The 27,060-nt window shown below is 47.5% G+C and overlaps 2 protein-coding genes and 1 non-coding gene across 3 annotated transcripts; all 3 read left to right on the top strand.

Moving 5' to 3' along the window:
• The first annotated feature begins 9,736 nt into the window (after window positions 1-9,736).
• Window positions 9,737-17,468, top strand: ARMC5 (armadillo repeat containing 5). The gene is made up of 6 exons (XM_049789101.1): window positions 9,737-10,389; window positions 12,684-12,791; window positions 12,892-13,678; window positions 14,914-15,407; window positions 16,093-16,225; window positions 16,327-17,468. The coding sequence occupies exons 1-6, from the start codon at window positions 9,924-9,926 to the stop codon at window positions 17,144-17,146; spliced, it is 2,808 nt and encodes a 935-aa protein (XP_049645058.1). The 5' UTR covers window positions 9,737-9,923; the 3' UTR covers window positions 17,147-17,468.
• A 2,261-nt stretch (window positions 17,469-19,729) lies between these two features.
• On the top strand, window positions 19,730-26,835 carry TGFB1I1 (transforming growth factor beta 1 induced transcript 1). The gene is made up of 11 exons (XM_049789269.1): window positions 19,730-19,754; window positions 22,706-22,821; window positions 22,907-22,959; window positions 23,071-23,213; window positions 23,334-23,421; window positions 23,514-23,619; window positions 23,752-23,949; window positions 25,064-25,237; window positions 25,484-25,565; window positions 25,839-25,987; window positions 26,158-26,835. Exons 1-11 carry the CDS (start codon window positions 19,742-19,744, stop codon window positions 26,422-26,424), a joined length of 1,389 nt encoding a protein of 462 aa, XP_049645226.1. The 5' UTR covers window positions 19,730-19,741; the 3' UTR covers window positions 26,425-26,835.
• Window positions 22,103-22,286, top strand: LOC126031490 (U2 spliceosomal RNA). The gene has a single exon (XR_007503349.1). It is a non-coding gene; the product is annotated as a U2 spliceosomal RNA (small nuclear RNA).
• Window positions 26,836-27,060: the final 225 nt, after the last annotated feature.

The following is a 27,060-nucleotide window of genomic DNA, read 5'->3' as shown; positions in this document are numbered from 1 at the left end:
CCTGGCGTCCTCTCGCCTCTCTTTGGACCAATCACCTTTTGAGTCTGTAGAGGGATATCTATTTTAGGGGGTTCTATATTTAAAATGACTCCTGACTGGTGTGAAGTCCTCTCCAGACAGCTGCAGCATTGTGTCTCTTACTTTGTAAGGACATCTAAAACAGGATACACTATTCTTTCTACACTTGCAGGGAACTATTTTGTTCAATGCTCTAGTCCCAGTGTTTGGCACATGATAGACCTTCAATAAATATTTGTAGGATGAACCAACTGGAATAAAATGAAATCTCATTTTTATTCCAAATGTATAAGTTTTATGATACCAAATGCATAAAAATTTGTTCCTTAAATCAGCAATTCACAACTGGGAACCTTCTATGGGACTTCAGGATATTCCAGAAAGGTTACAGGTGAAAAAAAAATCATGAAAATGGGGCCACAAGGCAGTTAGGGGAGAAGCCACTGGAAGAAAACAAGACTGGAAGGAGGCTACTGTGGGGAAAAGAGCCAAGCAACTCTGCCTGGAATGGTGTTTATGGAGTTTAAAAATAACAGGAGTGTGGGGGCGAGAAAGAGAGAGAGAGAGAGAGAGAGAGAGAGAGGAGAGAGGAGAGAGAGAGGAGAGAGAGAGGAGAGAGAAAGGAGAGAGAGAGGAGAGAAAGAGGAGAGAGAGAGGAGAGAGAGGAGAGAGGAGAGAGAGGAGAGAGGAGAGAGGAGAGAGAGAGAGAGAGAGAGAGAGAGAGAGAGAGAGAGAGAGAGAGAGAGAGAGAGAGAGAGAGAGAGAATAGCGTTAGGGCGCTTGCCTTGCAAACTGCCAACCCAGGACCAATGGTGGTTTGAATCCTGGCATCCCATATGGTCCCCCGTGCCTGCCAGGAGCAGTTTCTGAACAGAGCCAGGAGTAACCCCTGAGCTATGCCAGGTGTGGCCCCAAAACACCAAAAATAAAATAACAGGAATGTGCCAGTATATTTATTTTACTGAATCACTGTGAATTATAAAATTATTCAGACTGAATTTTAGGTGCACAATATTCCAACACCAAAACCTTCACCAACATCTACTTCCTTCCACTAATGTCCCCAGTTTCCTTCCTGGCCCCAGTCTGCTTCTATGGGAGGTCCCTTATTTTATAATTTTTATTATTTAATTTTTTTTTTGTTTTTGTTTTTGGGTCACACCTGGCAGCACTCAGGGTTACTCCTGGCTCTATGCCCAAAAATCACTTGGGAAACCATATGGGATGCCAGAATTCAAACCACCATCCTTCTGCATGTAAGGCAAATGCCTAACTTCCATGCTATCTCTTCAGCCCCCTTATTTTTTATTATTCAATTTTTTTGATGTTGCAAGATCGTTTTTTACTAAATCTTATTTAAAAATATGTGATGTCTGAATTATTTCCCATTGTCACAATATGGTCATTCCTTAAGAAACTAGAAATTGACTTCCATCTGACCCAGCAATACCACTCCTCAGGAGTACAAAAACACAATACAAAAATGCCTTATGTTTAGTGCAGCACTATCTACAATAGCAAGAATCTGGAAACAATCCAGGTGCCCAACAACAGGTAAGTGGCTAAAGGAACTGCTGCATCTACACAATAAAATACTATGCAGCTGTTAGGAAAAATGAAGTGATAAAATTTGCTTATACATGAATGGACATGAAGATTATTATAATGAGTGAAATGAACCAGAGGGCAAGGAATAGACACAGAATTATCTCACTCATTTAAGGAGTACAAGAAAAATGAGATAGTATAGTGAAAATACCCAGAGACAATAGAGATAAAGGTCAGGAGGTGGCCAGCCCAGGGTAGAAAGCTCACCACAAAGAGTGGTGAGTATAGCTAGAGTAGAGAAGGGTCTACTAGGATAATGATAGTTGGAACTGATTGCTCTGAACAAGAACTGGATGCTGAAAAGGGATAAACTAACAGGTAAGGTTAACAATAGTGAAAAACACAGAGTCAAAAAGGAAAGAGAGAGGGTGAGAGAGAGAGAGAGAGAGAGAGAGAGAGAGAGAGAGAGAGAGAGAGAGAGAGAGAGAGAGAATGATAGAGAGAAGCAATTTGCCTGCCCTACAGCAAGGTGGGGGTTTGGGACTGGAAGGGAAATTGGAGATAACAGTGAAGGGAAGGGAGCACTGGTGAAGGATGGTATGACTGAAATCCAACAACAAAAAAATTTTGTAAACATGGTGCTTAGATAAAATAAAAAAAAACTATAAAATATTAAAATTAAAATAATAAATAAAAGAATGTGAGGAGAGAGAAATAGTTTTCAAGGGAGAAAATGGGCTTGAGAGGAAGCTTATGACAAACACTTTTTTGTCTTATTTTTTGGGGGGGAGGCACACTTGGCTGTGCTCAGGATTGTGCTCCTGACTGCACTCATGAATCACTCCTGGCAGGATTGGGAGACCATATGGGATGTCTGTGATGGAACCTGGATCAGTTACGTACAAGGCAAGTGTCCTACCCACTGTGCTATTGCTTTGGCCCCACTTTTTTCTCTTTTTATTTTCCTTCTCCTCTTCTTGCTTTTACACACCGTGGTTCACAATACTATTTATTACATAGAGGGTACCATTCATATCACTTTATCTCCTTTCAGCACCAGGTCAGTGTCCAGAGTGAGCACTTCTCTTTATCACTGTCATAGTGATCCCATCTCTAACCTATATCCCCTTCTTTGGGATGGCAAACTTCTTACTAAAGTACCAGTATATCTATATCTATATCTATATCTATATCTATATCTATATGTACTTTTATGTATATATATGTATTTTTATGTATATATTGTATGTACATATACATATATTGGCTTTTAAACCTGAGCATTGCTAGATGTGGACCAAAAACAAGCAAGCAAAAAAAAAAAAACAAACAACAACAACAACAAAAGAAGTTTGTCATTAGAATTTCTGTGTTGTATGGGAGTTCTAGTCATTTTTAGTTTGTTTTGGTTTTGAGCCACAACTGGTGATGCTTGCTGACTAATTCCTGGCTCTGCACTCAAGAATTTCTCCTGGCAGGACTTCAGGAATTATATGGGATGCCAACGATTTAATCTGGCTCTGCTGCAGGGACTCCCTACTTGTTACCTATTGTGCTAGCCCTCTACTCTTATTTTTGTGAGGAATCTCCATGCTGCTTTACAGAGGTTAAACCAGATGATATTCCACCAGCAGTGAATAAACACCAGCAAATGAAGATGAGCAGCAAAGAACATCAGCAGATTTTTCTTTTCACCACGTTCCTTTAATGGTTATTTTCAGTATTTTTATATGCATTATTCTCACTAGTGTGATATGGTATCTTCGATTTGCATTTTCCTGACAATAAATTATAATGACCACTTTTTCAGGTTATCTGTATGTCACTGTCTCTTTCACACCTTGACTGGTTGATCACCTCTAATATGGGAGATTGGCAGGAAAGCTTCTTCTTCTTTGGCCACACCCAGCGGTGCCCAGGAGTTCCTCCTGGTTCTGTGCTTAGAAATCTCTCCTGGCAGGTACGGGGGAACATATGGGAGGTCGGGATTCGAGCCACCATCAGTCCTGGGTCGGATCCTTGCAAGGCAAACATTTTACTGCTGTGCTATCTCTCCGGCCCAGGAAAGCTTCTTTAATTGATCATCAGTCCTCACTAACGTTCTGGTTAACAGGTCCTCACAGTTTGAGCTAAATGAACATCCTGCTTCAGTTTTAACACCTCCTATAATCTATGTTTTTAGTGTCAATTATTTCTCAGTTTCCAAGTCAACAGCAAAACTAGAGCAGGGACCAACCCAGCTGAGGCTGCTAGGTGTACTTCCTAAAATGTTCTTTGTTGGAGATTTTTATCATTATAATTTTACAAGTGTTCCCAGACTTATAAGTAAGCCCAATGATTTTTAAAATTTACTTTATTTATTTATTTGATTTTGGGGTCACACCCGTTAGTGCTCAGGGGTTACTCCTGGCTCTACACTCAGAAATCACGCTTGGAAGGCTCAGGGGACCATATGGGATGCCGGGATTCGAACCACCATCCTTCTACATGCAAGGCAAATGTCCTATCTCCATGCTATCTCTCTAGCCCCTTTACTTTATTAAAGAGCATGTATCAACATGGTTTCCTATATCAGCACCAGGAATATAAATTCTACCAAGGAAGGCCCCACTGATTTACTCCAAAGACAGTTCTTTTTTTTTTTTTTTTTGGTTTTTGGGTCACACCCGGCAGTGCTCAGGGGTTATTCCTGGCTCCAGGCTCAGAAATTGCTCCTGGCAGGCACGGGGGACCATATGGGGCGCCGGGATTCGAACCAATGACCTCCTGCATGAAAGGCAAACGCCTTACCTCCATGCTATCTCTCCGGCCCCCCAAAGACAGTTCTTATGCCACCCTGACAACTGGGCAACAGCAACAGTCTGCTTTTAGGGCAGAATTCTCTGCACTGCTGCTATCTGATGGTGAGATGGAACCAGAAGCACTATACACCACCAGGACTTCGTCATAGGACAGAGACCAGGATCTATAACTATAGTTACCTGACAGCAACAACTGTGATGGTGAAGAGCTGACCACCGAGAATGACTATGGGGTTGGACAGCCTAGTATGCCTGGAGCCTGGAGTTGATTTTATGCCAAAGCACTTCGGGGCTAAGATTTCCTGTGTTTTAGGACAAAGGTCTTTATTCCCAATTCCTTCCATATTTTACTGTGCTTGTGCAAATGACATCTGTCTCCCTCACCCACATATCTTTTTCTTTTTTCTTGTTATCTCCCATCTGTAAAGAAAAAAAAAAAGGAGGAAGAACGTATTAAAACTTTGCCTATTTTAACGACTTTATTGGTCATACAATAATTTCCACAAATATAACTGCTAATGAACTCTCTCCTCTTCTTTTTTCATCCTTTTTTAAATTTCTCTATTTTCTTTCTATTTTTAAAACTTCACTTTCTGTCATCCTGAAACAAATGTATTATGATCAATTATGTCAACTATGTAATACATTTTCTTTTAATAAATTAAAAAGAAATAAAGAACATGTATCACAGTTGACATAGTTGATCATAATACATTTGTTTCCAGGTAAGTGGGAGCAAATCATTAAAAATTGTTAAAAAAGAAAAGAAAGGAAAAGAATAAAAAAAAAAGCATATAGCAACAAGAAAATTTTTGAAAATTATTGTTTCTTGCAATGAGGTTATTAAATCATTGTCAAAGGTTTAGTAAGCTCTTGTTGCTAGTTGACTGTTCTGTTACTTTGTTTCTGAAGGTAAGGTGGCTTCATATTGGCATCTAAATTGGTGTTTTCCTATGGTAATGACAATATAAAACAAAAATAGAATTGGCACGGCTGCATTTGTGGTTGTGTGGTCCAGAAATTCCAAGCACTGTTGCTGATACTGTAGCCTTTGTGGGGCGTGTTTCTGGCTGCACTGAAAGCATGAGAAGATTGGAGGAGGGTGCCTGCACTCACCCAAAAGTTCTGGTATTATCATCACAAATACTGGCATATGTGGAGTTTTGGTTAGATTATTGTCTCTGCAGAGAGTCGTAGAGCCCTGGTGAAGCAGGGCCATTGGCTAAGTGATGATACTGGGTGATGGCTGTAGCAGGTGTGTCTTGGCAGGTTGGGGACTTGGCCCGCCCTCTTCTCCCATGATTGCTAGCTGAATCGATTTATTTTAAGTTCATACAGATATTTACAAATTTTGGGCATGTTCAGGTCATAAAACATGTTTTAAAAGAGGTCAGAGAGATACAGTTGCTTGCAAGGCAACGGACCTGTGTTCATTTTGGTTTTTAGTTACTCTCAGATAATAAACTTGGAAAATCAGACAAAAAATAACAATACCTATATACCTTTAAAAGCTTTTGGAAGAATTTAAAACATTTAGCATGATACTGCCAGAGTCCAGCCTCTGGTGAATGGGCCTGAAGCAGGGGCATCCAGAGAATTAAGAAAACAAGATAGACATAGGGAAAGAAGTATGGTCAGGGGGCTCACTGCCTCGTGGACTGAGAGCCTCAACTGTCCTCCATGTAGGACATTTATTGTTCAGGAATAATGAATCATCTGAAGAGAGGTGGATAACAAACCAATTCCTAACTAATGCTAAATAAGCCTACATTTCTAAGGGGATGTGAGGAAAGAGGAAGCTAAGATGAAATCTCTGATGATTGTCTTCCTCTGGGAGTGGTAACAGATAAAAGACTGTGTTCAGGTAATTTACATTAAAAGCCTTCAGATCTGGGCCTGGAGAGATAGTACAGCTGTGTTTGCCTTGCAAACAGCCAAGCCGATCCAGGACCAAAGGTGGTTGGTTCGAATTCCGGTGTCCTATATGGTCCCCAGTGCCTGCCAGGAGCTATTTCTGAGCAGACAGCCAGGAGTAACCCCTGAGCACCACCGGTTATGGCCCAAAAACCAAAAACCAAACCAAAACAAAACAAAACAAAAAAAAAGCCTTCAGATCTTTATCTGCACTTCCCCTTGACTATCAGCTCTCTAGCTAACCTTTTTTATTTCTTGTATGTCTTCATATACAACGTGAAACCAATGAAATCGAGACAGAGTGGCAATGGGGCCATTTTTGTGACTCAGAAGAGCCACTGTGTTCTGAAGGAAAAAGAAACACCAAGACACGGGAGGGGTCTTCCAATTACCCAAGCTGGGCTCTGCCCAGACACACAACCCCAAGAAACTGAGCAGCAGAGGTATCCTCTTTGGGACTTAGAAGCACTATTTTTACACCCAGATCAGTGTGCCCCAAGAAGAGCAAAGACCACTTAATTCTGCAGTTGCACATTTCTTACAGTCAATGGCCATATTACAACACTTAATACAGCAAAAGTCACAATGGGAAAGCAGTACAGAATCCTATCATGATTATTGAGCACGGACGGTATTTCTGAAGACCCAACCGGTATAAGGAAATGTTGAGGATGTTCAATGAGCTCAAAGAAATGACGAAACAGATAGCCAATAAGACTTAATATGATTTAAGTGTAGAAATGAGAAAACTTTAAACAGAAACAACAGAAATGAAAATTTGGTAGGCAGATGAAAACCTCACTGAAAGACTTCACTAGCAGGGTGATCAAAATATCACTTTTCTGGGGCCAGAGAAATAACAGTAGGCGGGGCACTTGGCTTGCACGTGGACAACCAGTGGGGCCCTGAGTTCTGAACAAGGAGAGATGCCATTTTGAAAGGAACATATGTTGTAAACCACTTTGTTAGGCTTTCTCAAGCCTGTTTCCATTAACACTGCCCCAAGTTACTTGGCCATACCAGGTAGTCTATCTGTAAAAGACACAAAGGGAATGATAGGAAGGTACCCTAGACAACAGCCAATTGTTTTAAAGATCCTAAGAAGCTAGAACCTTCCTATATAAACTGCCTTATGACCTTGGGTGGGATTAGTCTTAGAGAGAGGTTGGAACTGTTGGTAGATAAAAGTTTTATTTAGCTTTCTGCAATTGTGTGGTCTTGTTCTTTGACTCTGGACCCTAACAAACCCAGATTTGATCCCTGGCATCCCATATGGTCCCTGTGCCTGCCAGGAGTGATCCCTGGCAAGGAATAAACCCTGAAGACACAGAGTGTGGCCCTAAAACGAAAACATACCACTTTTTTAGAATTGAGCCACCAGTGGGGGTTAAAACCACTCGTATCACTCTTGGCCTTATTAAGTCCATCTCCATGTAGGACTAAAAAGATCGGATATGATCCAGTTGTCAAATGTCTTATATCTGGAAGTATCTGGGTTAGACTGAGTCAGCTATTGCCACCCCAAAACTTTTCCTTCAGAAAAGTCTGTCTCTGGAGTTGCTGCTTATTTTCTGGGAAAAATATCAGAAGGCAGTGATTCCAGCTCTACTGATTCCTACATCTGGCATTTTCTGATCTAGCCCATATAGGAAAAGGTGTAAAAGCCATCCCAAATGCCATCGCAAGCATATGAATTATCACATAAACCAGAAAGTTTTTGTTTTGGGGCCATACTTGGAGGGATTCTGGGGTCACTCCTGGCCTTGTGCTAAATAGTTACACCTGGCAGGCTCAGGAGATCATATGGGATGCCAGGGATTGTACCCAGGTTGGCCGCATGCAATGTCCTACCCACTGTGCTGTTGCCTCAAACTCCAGAAAGAAGTTTTACTTAAAGATGCTAGTTCTTTCAGGCTGTCAGGACGGGACCAAAATCACAGCTGAAATTTGTTCTGAAATAGAGCCAGGAATACTGGTAGGGGCTAGCACTCTGGTGAATCTGCTGGATGAAGCTGCCAGCATAGGCCCTGCCAAATGCCAGAGATCTAAACTGTGTAAACCTTGGTGCTGTAACAGATTTAAACTGTCTATGAAACTTGAAGCAACTGGACACTTACCAGTTGAGTGTGATACAAGGTTTTGCCACATGCTGGACACAATATTATTCACCCAAAATTTGTGCTGGTGCTTAAATGATCTGGCTTTTCTCACTAAAGTTATGATCACACATTTAGAGTACCATTGTGTATCTACTGCTGTTGAAGACAGTTTCAACTGTTCACGCTGTTTCCTAAGTGAATGGTATAGCTTGACCACTAAGAGCTGCACCCACAGCCACCCATTGGGAAAGATGTAGGGCGTCTCACTTCTGCATACCATTAGCATTTAATCAGGCCTAAACTACAAATCCAAAGCCAACCCAAAGTCTCCTCACAGTCCTGGCACTTATGCAGATGAGTTGTGAGTGAAACAATGGGGATTGAATAAGGCTGGAGACTGAAACAGCAGCCACACCAGAATTAAGTATAGTCTCCTGCCTAAATGCTTAAGTAGAGAACCAAGCCACATCAGAAGCTTTGCTGTCCTCAGCAAAACAGCAGGTGTCTTATTATTCGCTAAGCAACTTTGGTCAGTGAGCTGCACTTGGGGTATGTATACACCCTTAAGATTGAGAAACAGCTGGTCCTGGTAGGGGGCTTCTTCCTCTCAAGGACCAGCGCCAAACCTCCAATGGGCTATTGTAGGTCCAGCGCATTTCCCTGGCGGCAGGCTGCCCAGGTCAAACAAACAAGGGCTGCTGCAATCCAGAGTCGACTTTGGGGTTCTCTAAGAAAACTGATTCTCCAGATGCACAGTCCCTCCAGAGTTCTCCCTTGCCGCTTCAGGCGGGGCCGGCTGCATGCAACCCGATGAAGGACACCCGGTCTCCTAGACACCAGCTACTCAGCTCCCAGACACAGTCAAGAGGGAGGCACTTAGCAGCCGGGGCCCAGCGCCGGAAATGGGTAGGTCTTTTCAGCTCGTTCCGCTCTAGGATGAACCCTCATTCTCTCGGACGGAGCTCGAACTCCCCAGAAGCGATCGCCGCCCCGACAGCGATTGAGCACACGTTCGGTCTGGCTCGAGATTCTAGGTCCGTGACTGGCACTTTGGCACCGAGACGACCAAGTGAAGTTCAAGACGGGGGTCGCTGGTCAAATAGTAAGTAGCCAAATCACCCGAAGCCAGAGGACGCTCGGCTGTTGGGGTTCTCTCTAGAGGGAGAGGGGCTCCCCCTGATCGTCCAGGGAGAGAGATTCCCATTCGTTCTAAACGGGGCGTGTTAAATGAGGCAAGGCCTGGCCTGCTTTTCCCCAGAATGCATCACACGCCCTCTGGGGTTGGTTTCTCCAGCCATTCTCCTGACCAGTAGCATCCATGTGCATCCTGCGAGTGTGCAAAAAAACCCAAAGTCAGACTAACGGGATTCCGAACTACAACTTCCGACTTGCTTCCTAACTGTGTTGGCGGCGCTGTGGAAAAAGCGTCAGAGAAGAAAGGCGGACCCCGCCCTTCCCTCCCTCCCTCCCTCCCTCGCCCAGTTCCGCTCGCTTGGAAAAGCGGCCACAGGAGCGCGGGGCGGAGCCTGAAGCCCGGACCAAGATGGCGGCGGCGAAGCCAGTCCCCACGGACTCGCTTTCCTTTTGCCTCGCGCAGCTCACGGCGGCCGCCGGGGAGTGTCTCGTTGCGGGAAAGGACACAACCACCAACGAGACGCCCTTGGGCCGTGCGCTCCTAGCCCTCCGCAAGCGCCACGTCAAGGCCAAGGGGGGAATCGAACGCTTCCGGGCGCGCGGCGGGCTCCGCCCCCTTCTCGCGCTGCTACGGCGAGCGGCGGAAGCGGCGCCCGCCCCATTCCCAGCGAGTTCCGGCTCCGCCCCCTCGCTCGAAGTCGAGGCTCCTCCCGGCGGCCCCGCCTCCTCGTCCGGCCCCGCCCCGTCCGCCGCGTCTTCGTCTCCATCGCGCCTGCGCAAGACGCTGGACTCGGCGCTTAGCATCCTAGCCAACTGCTGTACGGAAGGGGCGTGCAGGACTGAAGTGCGCAGACTCGGAGGTATTCTCTCTCTGGGTAAGTTAGAGCTCCTCCCGTTTTTTCCTAGAACGATTCCACCACCATTCTGTGTTGGCCTAGGGTAGGCGGAGTTTTGAGTTGGTTTTGTAATAGCCTGGAAAACTTGCTTTGTGAAGACACACTTTGTGAAGACACAGTACTCACGCTGTCATGCTCCCTGACTTATCCATAGCCCTACCAGACCAGGTAATAATTACACACACACACACACACACACACACACACACACACACACACACACACACACACATACACACACACCTGGGCATTGGTAGTTCGTACACACACACACACGTGCACAACACACACACACCTGGGCATTGATAGTTCGTACACACACACACACACACAGACCTGGGCATTGGTAGTTCGTACACACCACCACCACCACCCCCACCCCCACCCCCACCTCCACCCCCCCACATCTCTTCTGGTGGAAGCAAAGTTTTTACAGTCCACTGATTCGGTTGTTGGCGCGCACACACACACAGTCCACTGATTTGGTTGTTGGCACACACACACACACACACACATACACATACCCCCCCCCCCCCACATCTCTTCTGGTGGAAGCAAACTTTTTTTACAGTCCACTGATATTCTTAGCAGACACTCAGGGCCACTACAAGACCCTATATGAAGAGGTGTATGTCAGAGTGGGTGAAACTCTTGGCTTGCATGCAAGGTTGGTGCAAGGTACAATACCTGGGCACCGTACGTGATACTTTCAGTAGCAGCCTTGAGTACTGCTTGGTGTGACTTAACTCTACCCACAAGTTGAAAAACAAAGTTTCACAAATTGAAAAACAAAGTTTTCACAGTTAACAGACTCCCTCTGGGGTCTAGAATTCCATGCTACTTCATAATATTGAGTAGGGAGTAAATGAAATACGGAATGGTATTTAAGAGCTAGCACAGGAATTGGAGAGAACAGTAGTTAAGGTTGCACAAGACTACCTAGATTGGACCTTAGTTACGCATATTATCCCCTCCTCACCTGCCAGGAATTACCCTCAGAAGCTCAGAGCACAGTTGATCCCCAAACCAAAAACAAATGACCGAAAAAGCCAAAAGAACTAGTACAGTAAAAAAAATTCCTGTTTTAGCAAGATCGCAAACCACTTTCCTGCTTAGCAACTAAATTGGCGCCCCCTGCTGGCAACATTTTGAAGCTAGTTCACACAGCTGCCTGCCAACTATTGAACTCTGGCAATTTTGACGAAATATTCATTTTTGATAAAATGAAATTATATTTTTATTTTACACAAAGCATCGGGATCATAGTGTGTTTGAAGAAAGATTGTTCCCACTAATAAGTCTTTGGTAAAGTTGGGTTTTGTTATTAGTGTATAACTTCCACCATTGAGTCACAATTGTATTCTTTTATTTATTTGTCTTATTTTTTGGGTTACACCTGGTGGTGTAAGATACTTACTCCTGGGTCTATGCTCAGGAGGTCACTCTTGGAAGAACTCAGGGTGCTGGGGATCAAACCCTGGTCAGGTGCATGCAAGGCAAGCACCCTACCTCTTAAACTATTACTTCTTCCATCATGTTCCTTGAGATTGATGCCTATAACTTAGCCTTGGTTCAATGGCTAATGGTTCAATCTATTGCCATTTTCACATGGCTTATCACCTCCATGTGCATTCTTCTCCCATTATCTTGTCTCCCTATGGCTATCAGATTGTATCATGTCACTTCCATTCTAAAATCTTCCGAAACCTGTCTGACTCCCAATGCCCTCGTTCAAGTCTAGATGCCTTGGCCTGGTGTCCTAAGCCCTTTGTGAAATCATAGCACTGACACTGGGTCTCACTTCTGGCTGTGGGTTTCCGTAAAGCCTGCTTCCAAATTTGAAGTGTCCTGCAACACCTTCCCAGTAGTCCATAGAAAGTGTTAACGTTTTTTGGACACCTCCCTGATTCTCCGAGGGCATATTTTTCTTCTTTTCTTCTTTTGAATTTTGGACTCATTTTATGTTGCTTAGGAACTACTTCTATTTTCATGCTCAAGAGTCACTTCTGCAATGCTCAGGTACCAGGTGCAGGAGAATTGAGCCTGGAATTCCTGCATGCAAAGCATGTGTTTCAGACCTTTGAGTTATCTTCTGCCTCAGGACTCATTCCTGGATTTGTGCTCAGAGATCATTCCTGGTGGTGTCTAGGGTGTTAGGGATTGATCCCGGGTTGGCTGTGTGCAAGGCAAGTGTCCCTGCTCACTGTGCTAGCTCCTCAGTTCTGGAAGACCACATTCTTGAAATGTCTAAGGAGAGGAAAACTTTCTTGCAGTGACTGTTCTTCAATGTATGAAGACAGACAGCATCCAGAACAGAACAGCCCGTGCTCTGGGAAACTTAGCCAAGGAACCTGAAAGCTGTGGGATCATCCATTCTGCAGGTGAGAGGACGATGAGGGTGGAGTTATCTTGAACTTGTAGTGGGAGAATGACATAAGTGCCTCTCCTGATTCTTTGTCTGCTCTTCCCTTAATTTTCCAGGTGCTGTTCCTCTGCTTGTTGAAAGCCTAACAGCCTGTCAGGACTCAGATTGCCTGCAAAGTGTGGTTCGCGCCCTCCGAAACTTGGCAGATTCTCCCCAGCACCGCCTGGCTCTAGCACAACAGGGAGCTGTGCGCCCACTAGCTGAACTTCTGGCCACGGCCCCAAATCCTGCTCTGACCGTGGCTCTAGTTCGTGCTCTTTTGGAGTTGAGTCGAAACTGCTCCCGGGCTTGTGCTGAGCAGCTAAGTCTAGGTGGGGGGCTAGGCCCATTAGTCAGTCTAGCCTCTGATCCTAAAAGGACAGTCCGTGAGACTGCCATCTTGGTCCTTGCCAACCTTTGTTCCCAGGGCCTGGTTCGGCCTGCACTGGGCAATGCTGGTGGTGTGGAAGTGCTACTAGATGAACTTCGACGGCGCCGGGGCCCCAATGGGACTACTATAGCCTCTCAGCAACCCTTGGTGCGGGCTGTGTGCCTGTTGTGCCGAGAAGCTATTAACCGGGCCCGACTTCGGGAAGCCGGTGGTTTAGAGCTGCTAATGGGCCTGCTGCGGGATGCTCGGGCTAGCTCCTGGCACCCTCGTGTTGTGGCTGCCCTTGTGGGCTTCCTCTATGATACTGCATCCCTGACTCGGCTTCAGGCTCTGGGACTTGTACCTCTTTTGGCTGGGCAGCTGTGTGGTGAGGCTGGCGATGAGGAAGAAGAGGGGAGAGAAGCTGCTTCCTGGGATTTTCCTGAGGAGCGGACCCCTGAACGGCCAGAGGCTGGAAGCTTAAGAAGCCTCAGGTGAGTTCCCCTCACCTGATACTACACTTTGAGAAACTATGTCCACTCTGCTCCAACCCTCTTGACTCTACTCACCTACCATTGTTCCATCTCTGTAAGACTGTTCTCAGGTCTGATTCCTGAATCCTAAGTGGCAATTTAAAGTCCTCATTAAACACCTCTTCACTTTGGGCTACAGTGATAGCACAGTAGGTAGGGCATATGCTTTGCGTGTAGTTGACCCTGGGTTTGATCTCCGGCATACCATATGGTCCCCTGCATCTGCCAGGAATAATTTCTGAATGCAGGTCCAGGAGTAATCCTGAGCACTGCCGGGCATGACACAAAAAACAAAAACAAAACCAAAAATACCTCTTCCCTGTGCCTACTTTTGACCTTGGCTTCATATCTGCAACTCTGAACTTTGAGGTTCAGTTAGTTTGGGGCCTGGTAAAAATCTAGGGAACTTTCATGGAAAGTCAGTGTGTAGACTAGCTAAGGGTGTAGGTTCTGGAGACTAGGTTCTTATTCTGGTACTCCTACATACTAGTTGAGACATCACAGACTATAATTTCGCTAAATCTCTAGGTCTTTAGGTCTGTAGTTGGAGACTAATGCAGATATCCCCCCTAGAGTTACTATAAACATTAAGTGATACTATAAATATTATTTGGCACTTAGTTGGCACAAAGTAAAGTTCCGTCAACATCAGTCTCTTTCTGAACTTGGACTCATCTCTGCTCCTCCAGTGCCTGTGGTGCTCTTGCACTGTGGTCTCCCAGCTCATTTTGGACATGGCTGGGAAGGAATATTGCAGGGCTTCTTTCATTGCTCTTCCTCTGCCTACATTTCTCCTCTTCTGTAGGCCTTGACTGCATGCAGCCTTCCTTTTGATGAAGGCCACCATCACCATCTTAGGAAAAGTCAACTCTGTCCTCCTCAGGCTCGTCTCTTCTTTCTTCACATCATAGTAAAATAGGTCTCACTTCACATCAGATTAAACCTTACAGAATCCTTTTTACTATCTCTCTTTGCTAGGATATAAATTTTAGAAGGACAACTTTTGTTTAGTTCATTACTTCTCCCCTATATCTAAAACAGAGCAGACATCAGTAATTGTTGAATACATGGGATTTCCTCTATACTTTCTTTTCCCCTATCACTCTTCAGGCCTCCTCTTCTCCCTGGCCTCATCCTATTCTTTAACCCTACCCTCATGCCTTCTGATTTCAGTGCTCTTTCTCCCCTCTCCACAGGTCATGGCTGATTTCTGAGGGCTATGCTGCAGGCCCAGGAGACATTTCTCCCGACCGGTCCCCTGAACACTGTCCACTGCCTGAACCAACTGAGCCAACCAGCCCTATGCCAGGCCTAGCCACACTGAGGATGCCTCGCACACTGCGCACGCCAGACCGCAGCCCTGCCACCTTTGAGGAGCCCTGGGGACATGAAGGGCCAGCACTTTTGTTACTATCACGCTTCTCCCAGGCTCCTGATCCTAGTGGGGCCTTGGTGACAGGCCCGGCCTTGTGTGGCCTGCTGGCCTATGTGACAGGTGCACCAGGCCCACCGAGCCCACGTGCCTTGCGCATCCTAACTCGCCTCACTTGCAACCCTGCCTGCCTTGAGGCCTTCGTGCGTAGCTATGGTGCAGCATTGCTGCGTGCCTGGCTTGTGCTTGGGGTCTCCCCAGATGACTGGCCAGCAACACGGGCCCGGCTCACTCATCAAAGCCAGCACCGGGAACTGGGTGTGTGTCTGCCAGTCTCTCCTATACTCCAGGCTTCTCTTAAGCCTTCTGTGAGCCAGAACTTAGCTGTACTACTCACAGCTCTCTGTCTCTTCTCTGTATGATCTGTCACCCAGATATTAATTTGGATTGAGGATCAGAAGGGACACGTTTATGTTCTACTAGCTAGTAAGCAAAATCCTGTCCTATTCAATGCCTGAGCCTGGGTTCCAAAAAGCCTGATCTCAATCTTTGAGCTAACAATTTGGAATCATTTCTGCCAGTATTTACCTATTCTGTACCTTTTCTTTGTTCCGTTAGTTATGGTGACTTCCCTTACTGTGTGCTTTACACTTCCTTATACTGTGTGCCCAGGCTTTGAAGTCATGTCCCAAATCATGGCAGAAAAGTTCTAGCAGTATCAGTGGCTGTCCTTCCTTTGTGCCCTGACCATAGACTATTTGATATCTTGAGGAGCTGGGCTCATTTTCCTGATCATCTATCTACATTCTGTTCTTGTCCTTGACCTCTAGTTCCTAGTATCCATCTCTTTAGGGCCTGTAGTCATCCCCACTTTTGTGCCTTGATTTCACTCCAGTGTTTTACTCTTCGTTCCCTTCATGACCTGAAAACCAGCCTTAGCCTTACCCATTCCACTTGTCTCAGACACTCGCTGTCAACCTTACCAGATCTCCTCATCCCACAGGTGAGATGCTGCTTCAGAACCTGACTGTGCAGGCTGAATCCCCTTATGGAACAGGTGCCCTCACTCACCTGCTGCTCTCTGGAAGCTCTGAGGACCGAGTGGCCTGTGCACTCACACTGCCCTTCATCTGTCGGTGAGGGGACTAGAGGTGCCTTGCACAGAATTGGGAGGCAAGTTGGCTATTCCCGAGTCCCATCATTTCTACCTTCTGAAAGATTCTCTCTCTTCTTAAAGGAAGCCCTCTCTTTGGCGACGGCTACTTTTGGACCAAGGTGGCCTCCGTGTCCTCCTGGCAGCACTGACTCGACCAGCTCCACATCCGCTGTTCTTCTTTTTTGCTGCAGACTCCCTTTCCTGCCTTCAAAGTCTTTTGTCTCCCACTGTGAACCCAGTCTTCCCAACTGCAGTCGCCATGGACCAAGACCCACTTTCCCCCTGTCTCTACGAATCTCTGCTGGGCCCAGCTCCCAGCCCAGCCCCTGACCTGCATTTCCTACTGGACTCTGGCCTACAGCTCCCTGCTCAGAGAGCTGCTTCAGCTACTGCCTCCCCTTTCTTTCGGGCCCTGCTGGCTGGAAGCTTTGCAGAAGCCCAGATGGACCTGGTGCCCCTTCGAAGCCTGTCACCAAGTGCAGCTCGGCCTATCCTGCATCACTTACATGGCTGCCGGGGCTGTGGGGCTGCCCTGGGCCCTATCCCTCCACTAGGCCAGCCCCTCCTGGGCTCAGAGGCTGAGGAGGCACTAGAAGCTGCAGGGCGTTTCCTGCTACCTGGGCTAGAGGAGGAGTTGGAAGAGGCCGTGAGCTGTATCCACTTGGGACCCCAAGGTGGCCCACAGTCTGTGGGTGAAGTGTTTCGCTTGGGCCGTCCCCGACTGACTACTCTCTGTGTCCGTTGGACCTTGTGGTCTGGGCAATGCCCACGTAAGCGGGCCCTAGCCCTCATGGGGCTTGTGGAAGCTTCAGGCAAAGAGACAGAACCCCTGACAGAAGCTTTACTGGCTGTTATAATGGGGGTTGACTTGGATGGCAAGGGTCCTGGTCTAGACTGTTGATGTCCTCTGGGATCCAAGGATGAATTGGCTTTCAAGGAAGCTTTCCCCACTGTGGCAAGGAAGGCTGATCAGAATGAATGACTACTAGAGTCACAACTACTACAATGAGAACTGGATGGATGAGATACTGGATCAATGAGTAAATAACTGGATGGACTCCTAGTGTTAGGATGGTGGTTGCTTGAGATGTCCAAGAATAAGAAGCCAAGGCCAGTGTTGGGGCCCACAAGATTGCTTTTCTGCCTTTTACACCCACATATCTGGTCTGGCATAGTGTCGGACCTCTTGAAATGACAATAAATTTTGGAATTGGATACCCTCACTTAACGCATAAATACTTTCTATTGGGAGCCCACCTACCTCACACATATACTCCCTCATCCATCAACCAAGAAGCCAGCCCATGGTCTGTCTCAATATAGGTCACCCTTGGCATGTAGGTGTTTATTTAATTCTTACTCTGGCCACAGAGGCTCCTGGTTCCCAGAGGTAGAATGGAGCTCCTTGACCTCTAGTTTGGGGCCCATTTGCTTTCTGTTTGTTTGACCATTACTCAGCTGGACATAATGAGGCTAGGGCTGGGAGTGTGGGGCAGAAGGGCTGAAAGGGGTATATGTCTGTGCTTTTCATTTGGGGTCTTGATGTCGGGTCTGTTTTAATTCTTGGGTCAAATACTTCTCTAAGGGAAGACTTATTTTATTCATGGAATCTCTGAGACCTTGTCTTAGTCATGCCCAGAGAAAATCAAAGCCCTGGATGATTTGCTTTAGTTTCCCAGGTAAGGTCTCTATGGCCTGGCCTCCAGATTCCCTTAGCATTAGGCAGCAGCCTGACTTTGAGGATAATGGCTGGTTAGATTCTGGGGAGCTAAGGTTGACATTTACTAGCTCTATAGCTGAGTACAGGTCTCTGTTTACAGGCCATCTACTACAAACATCCAGAATTTTTTTGTTTTGTTTTTGGTCCACACCTGGTGGCGGTCAGGGTTTCTCCTGACTTGGCACTCAGAAATCGCTTCTGGCAGGCTCGGGGGACCTTATGGGATGCTAGGAATTGAACCCAGATCCATCCTGGGTCGGCCACATGCAAGGCAATCGCCTTACTGCTGTGCCGTCTCTCCAGCTTCAATATCCAGAAATCTCAAAAACAAAAACAAAACCTCTTTGAATAGGGTGGCTGGAGCAGGTAGGGGCACTTATCTTGCATGTGGCCAACCCAGGTACCACTAGGAATAATTCCTGAGCGCTGAGTCTGGAGTAACTCCTGAGCACTGCTGGATGTGGTTCATAAAACAAAACCAAACAAGTAAAATTCTGATCAGGGTCAAAGCAATGCTAGTATAGTGGATAGGTTGCCTACCCACAGCTGACCCAAGCTCAATCCCTGGCATTCTATATGGTCCCCAAGCCCATTAGGAGTGGTCCCTAAGTATCACCAGGTATGGCCCCAAACCCAAATAAAAATTCTGATCACTGGAGCGGTGGCTCAAGAGGTAAGGTGTTTGCCTTGTGTGAGCTAGCCTAGGACGGGCTGCAGTTCCATCCCCCACCGTCCCATATGGTCCCCCAAGCCAGGGGTGATTTCTGAGTGTATAGCCAGGAATAGCCCCTGAGTGTCACTACGTGTGGCCCCCCCGCCAGAAAAAATTCTGATCAAATTGGACTGAAGGGAGGATGCTATGAGGATCAGTAATTTTTAAAGCTCCCCAAATTGTTGATTTGCTGTGAGCTTGAACACACAGATCAGTGCTCTTAGCATACCCCTACCTAGCAGCAAGCAGCTATATTGTGTCCCTTTCTGTCTCAGAGAATGTCCTTTCACCTCAAAATGAGGCTCAGTTCAGGGCCTCAAGACTGGAGCCTGTGTGCTGCTTCTCAGTATTTGCCAGTGGAGAGGCTTTTCTGGGAACAGGTTTGGATCATCCTGGGTGCTGTGGGCCCTTTGGCCTCGCCTGGCGTTTGGGGAGAAGGAGGCCTGAGGCCTGCGTGTAAGTCTCATATTTTCCAAGTCTTGGACTCTGCCCAGGTTTTGGCTCCGGTGGAAGGTTCATTGGTTCTGTCTCTGAAACTGGCTGATCTTTATCAGAACAAGACTGGCCCCAACTCAAAGATTTTGTGTGGCCTATGTCTCTCTGGGGGATTTGGGTGACTGTGGGACTCTGCTTAGGGTCCAGGATAGGATCTTTGGAAGGGTTCTGCCTGTCTTTGGAAGGGTTCTGCCTGTCAGGAGACTCAATGGATGCTGAATCCCAGGCCAGATCCTGGAAAAGCCACTTTTCTGATCTAGCTCTGCTGCCAGCCAGGGCTTCTGGCAGCCCAAGCCAAGGCAGGGGTGTGGCCAGCTCCTCTGCAGGCAGACGGGGTGGGCCTGGGTGGCCACGGCCCTCCCTCCCTTACACGCCCCTACCCCGAGTTCCCCGTACATGCCCCCCCCCCCAGCCCCATCCCAGCGGGTCCTGGCTTCCTTACATGGTCACAGCCGGGGATCCAGCTCCCGGACGTTCTCCCCCACCCCCCGCAGCCCCCCGCCCCCACCGGACACGGCCCCCGCCCTGCCACTCGCTGCCCCGCTAGCTCTGTCCGCTCGCGCCCCGCCATGGAGGACCTGGGTGAGTGGGGTCCCCTTGTCCCCAGACCCTCGCCGCGGCCTGGCCTGCAAGCTTCTCCATCCTGAAGGCCCCGAGCATTCACCTCCAGTCCCCATCCCTGCCTCGCGTCTCTTCTGATCGCCGCTACCGCTCGCGCCTTCTTTCCGACTCCACGTCCCCCTTCCTGCCTCTCCCTTCCTGTCTGGGCCGGGCGGTCCTCTCTGTCCCTCGCTTCGCTCCTGCAGATCCGGCACCAACGGAGAGTCGGAAAAGTGGCCGGACGCCCGCAGGCACCTGGGCGGGGTGGGTTGGGTGGGGGGAAAGGGGTGTGATCTGAGCGGGGAGAGGGAGTCGGGAAAGGCGGGTCTGGGAAAAGCCGACCCGCTGGGAGAATGTGATGGCAAGTTCCAGCTAGGAAAGAGTTAAGGGGCTCTCTCTAGGGTTGGGATCTGTTCTTTGGGGTCCACCGGGAAAGTAGACCAAGAAGGTGAAGATGCCAAAAAGAGGTCAAGGAAGGTGTTCAGAGATAATAGAGTTAGAAATGTCCAGAAGAGGACAAGGAAAAGGAAAAGAATTCAAAGGAAAAGGGTTCAAAGGAGCCACATGGGGAGATGGAATAGTAGTAGTGGGTTGTGCCACTCTGTCTGGAGACTGGGGTTGGAAGGTTGTGCCCTCCGTGGGAAAAGTTCCATCACCCTGCAGAAAGGGGCGCTGCTCAGTCGGGGTAACAAGGCACTGACATGGACTTAGGCCACTGCTGCTGGCTGGAGCCTAGTTAGGAGTGTATTTGGCGAGAAATTAGTGGGTGTGGCAAAAGGACATCCAATCAGAAAGCGGGGTGCCAGGCAAACAGCTCAAGGAACAATTTGGGATGGAGCCTATTTTGGCTGCATCAGGGAGGATGTGAGTAAAGAAAGCAACCAGGAGACTGTGCTTGTGTGAACTACCGTGCTTGCCATTTGGGCTGTCTGAACATAAATATTCCTTGCTGTCTTTCTACTTCTAGATTTGGGTCCCTATGCTTTCTTCTGATTCTTTCTTGGAGGAAAGGGGTGAGGTGGAAGTGCGGGAAAAGTTGACCACACCCTTTCCTGTTCAGGGAGTGGTTCCTGGCAGTGCCCTGGGTAACATAAAAAGTGCTAGGATCGGGACTGGAGAGATAGCATGGAGTAAGGTATTTGCTTTGCATGTAGAAGGACGGTGGTTCGAATCTGGCATCCCATATAGTCCCCTGAGCCTGCCAGGAGCGATTTCTGAGCATAAAGCCAGGAGTAACCCCTGAGCACTGCCGGTGTGACCCCCCCCCAAAAAAAAAAAAACCAACAACAAAACAAAAAAGTGCTAGGATCAGAGACTGGAGCGGTGGCGCTGCAGTAGGGCATTTGCCTTGCATGCGGCTAACCTAAGATGGATCGCGGTTTGATTCTCTGGTGTCCCATATGGTCCCCCAAGCCAGAGCAATTTCTTGTTTCTGTTTGATTGTTTTTGGGTCACACTGACAGCACTCAGGGGTTACTCCTGACTCTGAGCTCCAAAATCACTCCTGGCAGGCTCGAGGGACCATATGGGATGCCAGAATTTGAACCACCGTCCTTCTGCATGCAAGGCAAAGTCCTACCTCCATGCTATCTCGCCGGGCCCCAGAGCAATTTCTGAGCACAATGCCAGGAGTAACCCCTGAGTGTCACCGGGTGTGGCCCAAAAAAACAAAACAAAACAAAAAAAGTGCTAGGATCCAACCCCATGCAAGGCAAGTAAGCACATTAACCCATTATCTCCCTCAACCTCTTTCTGATTATTTTTTCTCTCCCTTCCCCATCCATTCCCCAACTCCCTCCTTTTTATTCTTTTTTTAAAATAATAATATCTTTATTTCTCCATGATTACAAACATGATCGTAGTTGGATTTCAGTCATAAAAAGAATACCTCCCTTCACAATTGCAACCTTCTCATCACCAATGCCTCTATCTCTTCCTTCCCCCACTGCCTGCCTGTATTCCAGACAAGCTTTCTATATCCCTCACTCACTGACATTGTTATGATAGTTCTCAGCATAGTTATTTCTCTAACTGCACTCACCACTCTTTGTGGTGAGCTTCATATCTTAATCCGATCCTTCCGGCCCTCATCTCTGGGAATTATTTCAATATCTTTTATTTTTCTTAAAACCCATACATGAGTGAGACTATTCTGTGTTCCTCTCTTTTCCTCTGATTTATTTCATTCAGCATAATAGATTCCATGTGCATCCATATATAGAAAAATTTCATGACTTCATTTCTCCTGATAGCTGCATAATATTCCATTGTGTATATGTGCCACAATTTCTTTAGCCATTTATCTGTTGAAGGGCATCATGGTTGTTTCTAGAGTCTCTCAGTCTTTTGGCTAAGATCAAGTGTAGTATCTGTTCTTATCAGTTTAATATCTGATACTTTGTCTATTCTTTTGATTCTTATTTTTTGGGGGGGAGGGTCACACCCGACAGCACTCAGGGGTTACTCCTGGCTCTACACTCAGAAATTGCTCCTGGCAGGTTTGGAGAACCATATGGGATGCTGGGATTTGAATCACCACCTTTCTGCATGCAAGGCAAATGCCGTACCTTCATGCTATCTCTCTGGCCACTTGATTCTTTTTTTTTTTTTTTTTTTTTTTTGGTTTTTCGGTCACACCCGGCGGTGCTCAGGGGTTACTCCTGGCTGTCTGCTCAGAAATAGCTCCTGGCAGGCACGGGGGACCATATGGGACACCGGGATTCGAACCAACCACCTTTGGTCCTGGATCGGCTGCTTGCAAGGCAGACGCCGCTGTGCTATCTCTCCGGGCCAGCCTCTTGATCCTTAATGTTTTCTCGTAACTCAAGCTTCTGTCCTCACTACCCACTTGAAACCTGGATCCTTTAATCTAAAACTTTTTCTCTTTCCTAATTGAGTTATCAATGTTTAACCCCAATGGCCTCTTCCTGCAGATGCTCTACTCTCCGATCTGGAGACCACCACTTCACACATGCCAAGATCAGGGGCTTCAAAAGAACAATCCCCAGAACCTCTCACATCTCCCCTATCCTATGGCCATCAGCCACAGGTAAGATCAGATGCTGGGTTAGGAGAATATGGACCTGAATGGGTATACAGGCCTACATCATCCTACACATGAATCTTCTTTGTAGATGGGGTCTGGGGACTCTTCAGGAACCTCTGGAGATAAGGACCACCTATACAGGTGAGAAGCAATTTGAACTGGTTTATAAGGAGTGGAAACAGAAATTAAGATTTATGTAAAGAGGCTTGGATTCCTTACCCCTGAATCCAGGCTCCTTATCCTGTTTCCCAGTACTGTCTGCAAACCTCGGTCCCCAAAGTCTATGGCCTCTGGAGCTCCTCCATTCTCCTCTTCCAGTGGAGTCTTGGGTTCGGGGCTCTGTGAGCTAGACCGGTTGCTTCAAGAACTTAATGCCACTCAGTTCAACATCACAGGTACCAGGGTTACTGAGAGGGCATGGGAGGGTAACCAAAGGGTATGAACTTAAATAGACACACAATTTAACTGAGAGGGTGGGTAGAGCATGACCTGGTAACCTTCTCTCCCTCTTGCAGATGAAATAATGTCTCAGTTCCCATCTAGCAAGGAAACTTCAGAGGAAAAGAAAGAGGATCAATCTGAAGATGAAAAAAGATCCAACCTGTAAAGTTGACTATTTGGCAGAGATGTTTGAGTTACTGGAGGGGCCATATCTCTGGGAATCAAAGAGCTGACACATATTATGATCTTCACAGCACTCCCAGTCCAAACCCTGTTCTGTCAAAGCCTTCAGCCACCTCAGCCACCCTGGAGCTGGATAGACTGATGGCTTCACTCTCTGACTTCCGTGTTCAGAACCATGTGAGTCAGGTAGGGGATGGGGAGGCTGGAGAGTTGTGGACAGTGTTCACTGTGACTCCCTAAATCACTCTAGACCCTTCTATATATGGTGTCTTAATGACTCAACCAACTCTCATGTCTTCTCTATTGCAGCTTCCGACCTCTGCGCCAAGCCAGCCACCAGCGCCAGGTTCTGCGAATGAGGGTTCCTTGTCTACACCAGGCCCTGCAAACAATAAAGGAAGCCTAGATACTATGCTGGGATTGCTGCAGTCGGACCTCAGCCGCCAAGGAGTTCCCACCCAGGCCAAGGGCCTCTGCAGCTCCTGCAATAAACCCATTGCTGGACAAGTAAGTGGGTCTCCCTTACTCATCTTGACTGGAAACCAGACTTCTAATTAATAACTCAGGGACATGGGTATTATTGTTATCCAATTTTTGTGAATAAAGAAACCAAAAGTCTGAATCGCACAGTGAGTGGCATGATAAGAATTTTAGAGCCATCTCTTGCAGCTTCAGTTACTGGCAGGCATTGTTAACTCCTTTACAAACCGTTAGTTCATTTAATCTTTACAAAATCCTCAGGTACCACCTACCATCTCTTAGGTACCACAAATGCTGTTTCTTTTCCAAGGGAGTCTGGTCTGGGAACTCTAGTACTTGGCTTAGTGACATAGCTGGTATAAGAGCACCTGTGTACAGTGCTGTCCTAGATTCTCCTGCTAGATAGAATGTCCTATCCCTTGTCCAGGCTTGGCACTGTGAAAAAGAGAAAAGGGAGGAAAACCAAGTTTCACTGCTGTAGTGAGTTTTGGACTACCAGGCTATGTGAGCATTTCCAGGACTGGATTCAGATCCTCCAGCACCACTGGGTGTGTGATCATTAAAAATTATAATAAAGTGCTTGCAGAGGGCATTATGATTTTCAGGATACCTATGCACTTGTGTCTTAATGGGAATATTAATGATTAATTAATAACATTAATATTATATAGTATATTAATATATATTATTATATTAATATTCCTCCATTAAGATATATATGCTTTTTATTTTTAAATTTCTTTGTTTTGTTTTTGTTTTGGGGCTACACCTGGTGGCAGGCTCAGGGACCATATGGGAAGCTGGGGATAGAACATGGGTTGGTCACGCGTGCAAGACAAATACCCTACCTACCCACTGTGCTATTATTCCAGCCCCAAGATATATAAACTTTTAAAATTATATTTTGTGAATGTGTTGGGGGTACAGATGAAATGTTATATATTAAATATCTCCTTTCATGTAAATTGCATTACACATTGTGGTTTCTTAATAGTTTTAAGCATTGTGATGAAAGTCCTGGGGTGACCCCCATCACTTAAAGACTAAGTATCTTCCAGATCTCCAAGACAGGACTTGAAAATAGTTTCAGTCTTAAATCCTGGCACTCCAGCTGCATCCCTCTTTCCCTGCAAACTTGCAGGTCGTAACAGCTCTGGGACGCGCTTGGCACCCTGAACACTTCCTTTGCGGTGGCTGTTCTACAACCTTGGGAGGCAGCAGTTTCTTCGAGAAGGAAGGATCCCCATTCTGCCCCGAGTGCTACTTTGAGCGCTTCTCCCCACGCTGTGGTCTCTGCAATCAACCCATCAGACACGTGAGCCTTGAGCAACCCACTTGCCCGCCTCAAGTCTCACCCAGGCCATAGTTCTTCCCAGACCTAAGCCCCACCTCAGCCCTGCTCCCAGCCTCCTCCTAGACCCTCTTGCAGTTCTCCCTCTCTCTGACTTTCAGGCTTCTTGTTAGTGTTCCACTCTCAGATTTCTTTTCAACCCAATCACTGAAATAAACTGGGCGGGAGAGGATGTAGGACACCCTTGTGTCACCCTTTCTTCCCCTACAGAAGATGGTCACTGCCTTGGGCACCCACTGGCACCCGGAGCACTTCTGCTGCGTCAGTTGTGGGGAACCTTTTGGAGATGAAGGTAAGAGCTCGGTTTCTGCATCAGAAGCCCATGGACTTTGAAGATTCCAAGTCTGGCCCTTTGTCCCAGACAGCTCCTCTTGGGGAACTTCCCAGGACCCTTCTGCCCTCCTCCCCACCTGCTCATCCCCACAGGGCCGTCCCCTCCAGTCCCCTCTTGGTTGTGCACCATCACCCTCTGCCTGCCCACCCTCTGGTCTCTGGTCTGAGATGGTGAAGGACACCAGAGTGGGTGCACATTGGCTCCTTTCGATCCCCACGGTTCCTGTCCCAGGTTTCCACGAGCGCGAGGGCCGCCCCTACTGCCGCCGGGACTTTCTGCAGCTGTTCGCCCCGCGTTGCCAGGGCTGCCAAGGCCCCATTCTGGATAACTACATCTCTGCGCTCGGGGCACTCTGGCATCCTGACTGCTTTGTCTGCAGAGTGAGCTGCTATGGGGGGGCAGCATCTGGGAGGGGTGGGTCCCCAACCAGGGGTGTGGTGGGTTAGTTGGGGGGATGTTTGATGTTCAGGAAGAGCTACTGGAGGCTGGACTGGAGACGCTGGGGCAGTATCTGGTGGGGGGTGACCCTTCTCCCCGTGTCCTTCCACAGGAATGCTTCGCGCCCTTCTCAGGAGGCAGCTTTTTCGAGCACGAAGGCCGCCCACTGTGCGAGAGCCACTTCCACGCGCGGCGTGGCTCTCTCTGCGCCACATGCGGCCTCCCAGTGACGGGTCGCTGCGTGTCAGCACTGGGCCGCCGTTTCCACCCTGACCACTTCACCTGTACCTTCTGCCTGCGCCCGCTCACCAAGGGCTCTTTTCAGGAGCGAGCCGGCAAGCCCTACTGCCAGCCCTGCTTCCTCAAGCTCTTTGGTTGACCATGGCTCTTCTGATTGGTCCCTCCTGGAGGATGGCAAAGTCAAGTCCTTCTCAGAGTTTGGGTTCTCCAGACCAACTAGATCTTCTTGCTCTATCAATTGTGGCCCTTGCCAATCCCTACCCTTTCACTCCCCAACTCTGTGGTGCCCTATCTACTGGAGAGACCCCACCCTAAGGTACTGTCCGTTCTCCCATGGTCAATTTCAGAAAAGGCCCCCCCAAGGGGCGAGGCAAGGCCTCACCCACCAAAGCAGGAAGTGTAATTCTGAGGGTCCCTGGGGCCCTTCACATCATTTTCCCATTCTCTGAGGCTGCCAGCTCATCAGAGACTGCCAGGGGCCTTCTAGCTCCAGTTCCCTCACTACTATGTGCACTTTTTTTTCTACTATATAAAAACACACTTCTAGTCACTCCTGGTATGGTGTCTTTGGGCAGGACCTTCTTGTCTTGTGCTGATTTCATTCCAGACTGGTTCTAATTGGTTTGCAACCTCCATCCTTGTAGTCTGTCTCACATATCATACGAACCTACAGCTGTTAAGGGTGGAGATCAATGACAAGGACAGGTCTGGGATGATATAGATAATGACAGAGCCAGAACCAGAGCTAAAGTGGATTCTACCTCTCCTTGTATCC

The sequence above is a fragment of the Suncus etruscus genome, chromosome 15 (assembly GCF_024139225.1).
Source record: "Suncus etruscus isolate mSunEtr1 chromosome 15, mSunEtr1.pri.cur, whole genome shotgun sequence".
Taxonomy (NCBI): Eukaryota; Metazoa; Chordata; class Mammalia; order Eulipotyphla; family Soricidae; genus Suncus; species Suncus etruscus.
This window is presented reverse-complemented; position numbering and strand designations above follow the sequence as displayed.